The following is an 8,613-nucleotide window of genomic DNA, read 5'->3' as shown; positions in this document are numbered from 1 at the left end:
GTCAACTGGACTGTCATAGAGCATTTCCGAACTACGGGATCCTAAATCGAGTAAAGGGACATACGAAAAATAGTTGTGCACTATCCTCAAACTACACGCCATGGGAAAATAACAATAGACGCAAACTATTATATGGGAATTTTTAATAATAGTCACAGATCTTCGAGGTTCCATATAGTAGCTCTCTACTACTCACTTATCGCAGTGCAGAATAGATCCACTGGTAGACACAGATGTGATACTCTCAGTTAGCTTGAGCTTATGAGTTCTTCTCACTTAAATGCAATCAGACACTTAAATACATTCGCTCCATTTGGTACAAATGATATTCCATAGACAGAAGTCAACAAACCCAACTTGTTGATGATTGATAATTATTATTATATTATGTGTATTATCTTATATAGTACTATATTTTATATTATTGTATTATTGTATAACAATAAATTATTATCAAGAAGCAAAGAAGTAAAGCTTGACTGTCCAGCACTTTGATCAACTCTTGAAGCCGAAGCTGCGAGGTATATTCTAGTCGCAATTTCTACGCGTGTTGAGTTAATTCCATTCTCTGCAGCATTTCGTGCACTGATTAAAGTGCTGTGCACTATATGAAATAGACGTTTGATTTTGCAACAAATAATAAGCATATTTGATTTATTTTGAACTTGGTAAGATTTTTATATTGACAGATATATGTTTGTTATATAACTATGTTGAACAGATATTGAAAGGAACATGTCATATTTTGCTATCCATTAAAATAATTGGGCGGGCGGCAAAAGAGAAAAGAATTCGAAAAAAATATATATATATTTATTAAGCGTGTACAGTTTGTTAAGGGGAGGGGGGAGAGGTAGGGGGAAGAGAAAGCCCGTTACCATTATACGCACAGCTCGATTGGCTCTTCAGTATATGTGGGAGGCGGGATCAGGAGTTATCAATATTTGATCCATACAATCTATACAAATTGTTATAAGTACGTATATATGTAAGTGTGTTCTCGATATATGTATATATATATATATATATATATATGTATTTATATATATAGTATATATCTACGATTTTGTATATAGTATTTATAAATACAGTATATAGCACGGGTGGGTCTTGCATAATGCCTCTACTACATTAGTAACATTCACTAGCTGACATCTGTTCGGTTGTCGTTAATTATTATTCTTCGATACTTTCTGATTATAAGTAGCTATAGATATTCAATTACGACTAAAGTTTCATTTTTACTATTCGTTTGATATTATTGTTGCTGTGACACTCTCAGGGCGTCTCTTAACTCATTATACAATATATTTATTATTACATACATATATGTATATATATATTCATATATATTTATGATTAATGTCCATTTATGACTTTATCTTACTTATAAGTTACACAAAAAAAATTACAAAAAAAAAAAAAAAAACATTTAACAGGCGTCTTTATAGGGCTCATTAAAAAAAAAATTCACCTTAAATGCTTATTTATGCTTATTTATGTATAATATATTTAAGAGGGTTCTCTTCATATGTATATGTCTCTATATGTACTATATTCGTGTATATATGTGAGTGTGTGTGTGTTTGTATGTATTTAATTGCCTTTTCGTAATGCGCCGTCGATACTCCATTTCTTTTCGCACTCTCTGCCCACTCTGCCTCTCGTTCGCTGTCTATCGCTCTTTTATTATTTAACTTTAAATATATATATACGTATATGTATATATATGTTTAGTGGAAGCTCCTTTTGCAAGCCACGCGCTTCTAACGTCTCACGCTTAGAACTGAGCGCTATGGCATTGACTTTTAGTTTTGTTTCCAACTAGTAGCTGCATGTACAAAGGAAGAAACAAGAGCAAATGGAAGAAGAAGAACAACAAGAAAAAGGAATGAAATGAGAAGAAACACAAATAGGTCAATCGAATGGTCTTATTTGGAATTTGTGTACGTTTAATGCAATCTCTGCTTAACTTATTTGCAAGAATTAGCTTAATCGGACATAACCGACTGCATAATACTCGTTCACGGCGCATAAACAGCGCCATCTATGCAATATTAATATATTCCGATCTGCCTTGCCTTAGTTACATATCATTTAATAAATATATCATTTATGGGACTTTCATTAATTCAACCGCAAAGCTTGATTGTGCTGGTCCAAGATTCAGAAACAATTTATTTTCAGCTTTCTCACAGTCCCAATAGAATAGTTAATCAAAATAACAAACGTCTAGCTTTTATGGCCCCATATGTCGTCATTTATGTTGTAATACCCGATTTGCCACTCCCCCAGTGAATCCAAAAGTTAAAATAAAACTTGATAGTTGATAGAGTGGAGTACCAGAAATCTAGAAACTCTTCAATAGTGTCGAAATGATTTACGTTTTATACAAAGAAACGGATGATCATTATACAAACCCAATACGGTCTTTTGGCATCGTGAACGAGCATTATTTTGCAACAGTTTTATGTATTCCAAGAAATCTTGATTATTAATGCAATAAAATAATTAAGGCAAAATAAACAAATTTGCTGTTCAAACACAATTTGTTGCCAGCCTCGAATAAACGCAGTAATATAATGAATAAAATATAAAACTATATGGTATATATATTTATGACTATATATATATATATTTAGTTTGTATATTATTTATTAGTTAATATATATTCATATATGTATGCATTTAGTGTAGTAATATGCGCTTACCTTTATAATAGACCTCGCGGTACATGGTGGGGCAAGCGGCCTTTGTCTTCGCCGTCTTGAAGTCAATGTTCGTGCGAATGGGTCGATGCAGCAGCGGCTGCGGCGGACGATAGTTGTTGCCCAGCGGAGCCTTGGGATGGTCGGGACTGCCCTGCATCAGGCGGCGCAGTGCGTGCAACTGGAGGAAAAATGCAACAGATACAAAATGAATGAGACTCGAATGAAAACATTTTGCAAAATGCCAGAGTCAGCCTTGCTTAGCCATGCTGGCATAAGACAATATTCTATTTTACGACGTGCTGTCCTAAAAGTGCGGATCAAAGAACTGCAATCGAGTCGTTTCGTTACTTTGTGCCACGAGCTGAGCAAAAACTTGGCCCGAGAGTACAACATTTTCACATAACTTTAAATTGTTGGATGACAGCGAAAAGGCAGGGAGGCAGAGAGAGAGAGAGAGAGGAAGAGCAAAATGTTGTCGCACATGAACAATAATCTGCCTCGCACTGGATAGCCGTTGGGGAGCTGATAACAGTTGATGGCTGATAGGGAAGTATTGCAGCCAATGCTGAACTGAATTACTGCTTAAGCCAAATGAAATATTTTTGGATCGTGACTGCTCTAATATGGAGCCTACAGAAATGGAATACTTATGAAATGCAAAGTTCCATATCCAAGACCATATTTTGAATTGTGATTTGCCTAGCAATGAATAAAGAAGTCTAGATATATAAAGATTTATTCACCTTCTGGCTTTAACTACTTATAACAGGGCATTCAATAGTCGACTATTGATAGTTTACCAATCTGTCAAATTCAGAGAATGATTAGAGCTCCCCTCTCTCTCTCTCTCGCTCTCTCTCTTTCTCTCTCTCTCTCTCCCCCACACCCCCCTTCCACCCCTTTTTATCACAACTTGCTTTGTCGGCATCTGTCTGCCCTCTCTTCACACTCTCCAGTGGCACTCTAATTTGGTAAATTATATTTTGTTAGCAAGGTGCAGCTCCGTGCATAAGGCGGGCTTTATTGGCATACATCACTAAATTACATCGTCGTACTTGACGGCGGACCGTGGACCGAAGACCGTGGCCCATTGCACGAATGGACCTCGTGCTGTTATTGCAGGGTGTTGTTGCTGCTGTCGTCTGAGTGCTCCGGGGCTGCCACAAGTTGTAGCCATAGTCTCTCGGGTGCCATTTCGCTTGTTGAAGTTTTTATGAGTCTGACTCGGCGACGGCGGTGGCGGCGGCTGCCTAGTCCGTCTACGACTTCTGCTCTAGCCCGGGCCGCTTCTGTATGCAGCCATGTGCAAGCGACCCCCAACTGCCGCTCCTGCTCTCACCTCTTGCCATGGGCAGCCTCATCGCCTTCGCCTTTGCCCTTTTGCCGTTTACTGTATTTACACGTACGACGACGCCGGCTCCTGGCTGCATTCCAGCGCCGGCCTGATGTCCATGCATGTTGGCGTCTTTATTACGGCGCGGCACTTAATAAACATTTGCATTACATTTTGTATGCTGTCTCCTTTTTTGTTTGCTCGCAGGTACGCAGGCGAGGCGCAAAAAGTGGCCATCACTTGCAGTTACAGGCTGTTTGTTGTTGTTGTTGCTGTTGTTGGCCTGGCTCGAGTGGCAACTTTATTTAAAACTTAGCCGGAACAATGCCAGACGACATCAGCAAATTTAGCAATTATGATATTATGAATCTCTCTAATTGCCAGCCAGGGGAGCCATAAAGAAACAATTGCTAATGCAAATAAATAATTTCCTGCTGACGTCGGAATGAAACAGAGCAGCAAGTGCGTAATAAGTTTAGCTGGACAAGCAACAAATAACTCCAAATATTTTATAATTGCAGCAAAGAATGTGCTCGGAATACCGGAGAGACCTTAAAACCCAACTGTGCCAAGTGACAGAGGTAAAGTCAGACGACAGCAGCTTTCATTTGGTGTCAATGCATAAAATTGTTGGGGTAGCTCTATAAATATGTAGGGTTCATATAATCTGAATATAGAACCCAAAAGACTCGGCATCTGATAATAAATTTGTTTACACCTGCCAAACCTATATAGATCGTTTAAAATAACCTAAACTCATTTGAAAGCGATCAAGAGAACTCTGAGAGTGAATATATTTAAGGGATTAATCCTAAAGGAAGCGCAGGCAACAGGCGTAAAACAACTATTCCAATGATGGAATTCACCTTCCTCAATGGGTCAACCTGCATGTTGCTATTGTTGTATTCATCAATCTTGTAGCTGGAGTCGAGAAGGAATAATTAAGTCTAAATATGTACATATCTAAATGTACTACTCTATTGCAACAAAATTTTCTATTTACAAGAAATATGTATGTACCCTTTTTCTATAGTTCGACGGATCCGGATCTGGCAACCCATCATCAACAAATCTACTTGCACCAAATAAAATGATAATCATTTTATCGCTAATATAAACAAAAATTGTGTTTTCCTTTGGTCTTTGGTTCCGTCAACCACAAACTTTCAAGAGAGCTGGCATCGATTGCGGACTGTGATCAACTACACACATAGTAAGTAATTCCAGTAGACAATATATGTACGATATTGTAAGTATTTCATAATATTATAAGACCGCTTCAAAAGCCTTTTGAAAGAATATTTCAGGCGGATTCTATTGTTTTATTGCTTGTTTGCACTCTCCATGCCTTACCTGTTGTTTCGTTATGTAGATTGGCTTGTTCAGCACAACCCAGGTGACGGTCTCGTGGCAGGCTGGAGCCGTTGTCGAGCCATCGTACGTCATGTAGTGGTCCGTGTCGGGCAGCAGTCCGCGTATGGAGAGCCGCTTCACAAAGACCTCATCGCCACCGTAACGAATGCGCTCCAGCTGGTCGGTCAGCATGCGCAGCTCGGGATTGGAGAGGTCGCCCAGCTAGCGGACAGTCAGTTAATACGCAGCTCTGCTTCAGGCAACAGCCAGTTCAGTTGTCAAGACTCACCTGCAGTAGAATGGAGACGCCGACGATGCCCTGGGCCCGGTTCAGTGCGTCTGAGAAATTTGCGTAGAGCTGGGAGTTGTAACCGAATATTTGTATCTGCAATGGCGAGCAGAAAAGGGCTTAATACGGCTTACGCTGTGTATGCGGATATTCGTAGATATTTGGGTATGACTGTCGTATAAGGATTAAGTATTCTATTTCATGTTCACATTCATATACTTGTTTGTCAGACAAATTTGATATGATGTCATATGGATACCTGATACATGCATTTAATAAGAAACATTAGCTTCAGGTTACTATGGCTTAAAGGTTCATAAGAATAGATTAGATTGATGCGCCGGTATGATAACCAATAAAAGTCAAAGCCCTGAATAATTTTATGGGCAACTCTTTATCTCAGGCTTACTCTCGTCACAGCTTTAAGATTCAAAGGAATACATTCTTGTATAACTCAAAACTGGAACAATCTCTCCGCTCTCCAAGAACTTTGAGCTAGTTTTCACCATATTGTTTCAGATGTTAAATTCCAATTTGCTTTAAGTTTGCATATTTGTGATGCAACAATAAAATACGCTCTGATATTTCCAAGAGAACCTTACATAATGCAAGCTGAGTTTTATTTGACTCTCCCGGACTACTACTCCAGCTCTACACCTAATCGATTTTACATCAACTTGTCTTGCCCATCCGACTGGACTTAGCTGTACATTCATTGCCTTATAACTAGATTCCACACCAGTCCATTGATCACGGCCTAATTGTGAAAGAACTTGCCGCACTCTCACGAGTCTGGCCCATTTAAAATTTTAAAAGGCTCCCAAATCTTTATGTCTGTGCTGGTTTGTTTTCGTTTGCAAAATGCTTGTAAATTTCGCCAATGATACATGAGGCAGCACAATCTGGGCTGGGCAGATCCTATCCAGCTACATTCACTCTGCAGGCGGCCCATTCGCGTACCTCCTAATGGAATGTGCTTTCCGTAGGCTGCTGCACTCGCTCTTAATAGCTGGCTCTGCTCTGAAATGCTTTGTTAAATTGAATTTGCCCTCTAATTCATCTCATGGGCATTGCACTCAGAAGGCATCAATTCGCTAGAGTTCGACTATTCCGACCATGGCCTCTCTTACTTAACGCTACGTTACTTTTTTTTCTTTTCAACAGTTTGTTCTGTGCGGAAATGCTTAAGGCCAGGTGCGTGTAGAGCAGTCAAATTCAAGTGAATGTCTGGCCTTTGCTGTAGTGGCTTTTGCCCACAATCTACTTTGTTGCGTCCTGCTCCATGGCCTTAGCAGATCTGACTATGTGTACACACACACACACTTATCGGAGATCCAAATTAACAAAATTACTTAACAGCTTCATTTTGGATATATGTACGTATGGAGGTGAAGTCATATTGTGAAATTCTAATTGGCGGATGTTTAATGTGTCTTTCTGCATTTGTGAACTATGAGGTATATTAAAGTCAGGCTCTCCTCACAAAGTAGATATCTTTTTGCAAACAGAATAATGAAATTCAAGCATGAGAAAAATTAATGAATATTTGTATTGCATTTAATAATTTCTAGTGAAGCGGAGGGTGGATATACATATATATATATATATTTTTTTTTTTTTCAAGATTGTCATTGATGTTGAACTTTTGCGACAGTATTTAATTGTAAACACGCCTGAGCATAATAACACAACAAAATAACACAAAAAAAATAAATAAATAAATAAATAAAAAACAAAGTAAGGTGCAGCGTGGGGGATAACCGATTGTGTGATGCCCGTTCATGGCCCAACAGCCACCTAATTAATATAAAATACAATTTGATATTTAATGTAAAGCACTGTTGTTATGTGCTGTACCCTGTTTTGCTTTACTGTGTTGAAATTCAGCTCAATTAATTTAAAAATCACAAGCTGAAGGCGCCAGTAGCCAATGCTTTACTCTATAGGTCAGTTTTAATTTGATATTATCTTTAGCCTCTAAATAAATAGGTAAATAAATCTGAAAATTATCTCTAGTAATGCTAATGAGTAATAAGCAATGAGTATAACACTAAATTTACTTCCTTACCAAATCATATATCATTCAATTTTGTTATACAATCAATACGCATTCAAAATTTGAAGTCTCTAGCTTCAAGAGCTATAAAGCCAATATACTCCTTTCATTTGGCTAACGAGTATGAAAACAAATAAGGTACTCTAAGTTGCTAATGCTCATCTAGAAGATACTCTGAGCACACAGCCCGGCCGCCGTAACAAACACTCAAACTTTCCTTCATACACATACACACACACACATATGCTTACCAGGCAAATACATACACTCACACTCACGCACACGCACACACGCACTCGCAGAGCCATAGCGAATCACGCGAGAAGCTGTGTGCTTGTGTGGGTCAACAACAGTTGCGCACTTTACACAGCGGTTCCAGTGGTTGGAGCAGCCCCCTCTATGGGAAATGAATTCTTAAAGTCGAATCCTTATGAAATTTTCAGTTCAAGGCTCTAGGACGAAAAACGTTGAGCGTTGAGAGTGGGGAGTAGGGAGCGGGGAGGAAGGCGAAGTTATATGAAAAGTCAAATATTATGCATTTAATTAATGTTATATGAGAAGCTGTCAAACTGTGACTAAACTGTGATATGTGCCAAAGCAAATGTGTCTTAAGCTCAATTGATGAATCACAACGGATTAAGTTGATTTCAAAGAGCTCGCAGCACTGCATTGGATTGTATTGAAAAATGAATAAATTCCAAATTCGCATGTATTTCATTTACAGTTTAATAGCACGAAACCAGTTATTGGACAAGACAAGTCTGCTGAAGTCTTAAGAATGAACATGAAATATAAATTAATATGAAAACACCAGTTTGTAGAAGAAATACAGAATTTCCTTTTAGTATAGATAAAACATAAAACACATATA

At 38.3% G+C, this 8,613-nt stretch overlaps 1 protein-coding gene across 2 annotated transcripts in view; it reads right to left on the bottom strand.

Moving 5' to 3' along the window:
* Nucleotides 1-631: 631 nt before the first annotated feature.
* Nucleotides 632-8,613, bottom strand: part of LOC6584905 (carbonic anhydrase-related protein 10) — a 67,180-nt gene continuing 59,198 nt past the window's right edge. For both annotated transcript variants that reach the window (XM_015161651.3, XM_002010509.4), the window contains exons 6-9: nucleotides 5,687-5,782; nucleotides 5,398-5,619; nucleotides 2,712-2,889; nucleotides 632-1,831 (exon numbers count right to left, since the gene is read on the bottom strand). In XM_015161651.3, the coding sequence (XP_015017137.1) occupies nucleotides 1,809-1,831; nucleotides 2,712-2,889; nucleotides 5,398-5,619; nucleotides 5,687-5,782 (519 nt within the window). In that variant the 3' untranslated portion in view covers nucleotides 632-1,808. The remainder of the gene's footprint in view (nucleotides 1,832-2,711; nucleotides 2,890-5,397; nucleotides 5,620-5,686; nucleotides 5,783-8,613) is intronic.

This window comes from Drosophila mojavensis, unplaced genomic scaffold (assembly GCF_018153725.1).
Source record: "Drosophila mojavensis isolate 15081-1352.22 unplaced genomic scaffold, ASM1815372v1 contig_136, whole genome shotgun sequence".
NCBI lineage: Eukaryota > Metazoa > Arthropoda > Insecta > Diptera > Drosophilidae > Drosophila > Drosophila mojavensis.
This window is presented reverse-complemented; position numbering and strand designations above follow the sequence as displayed.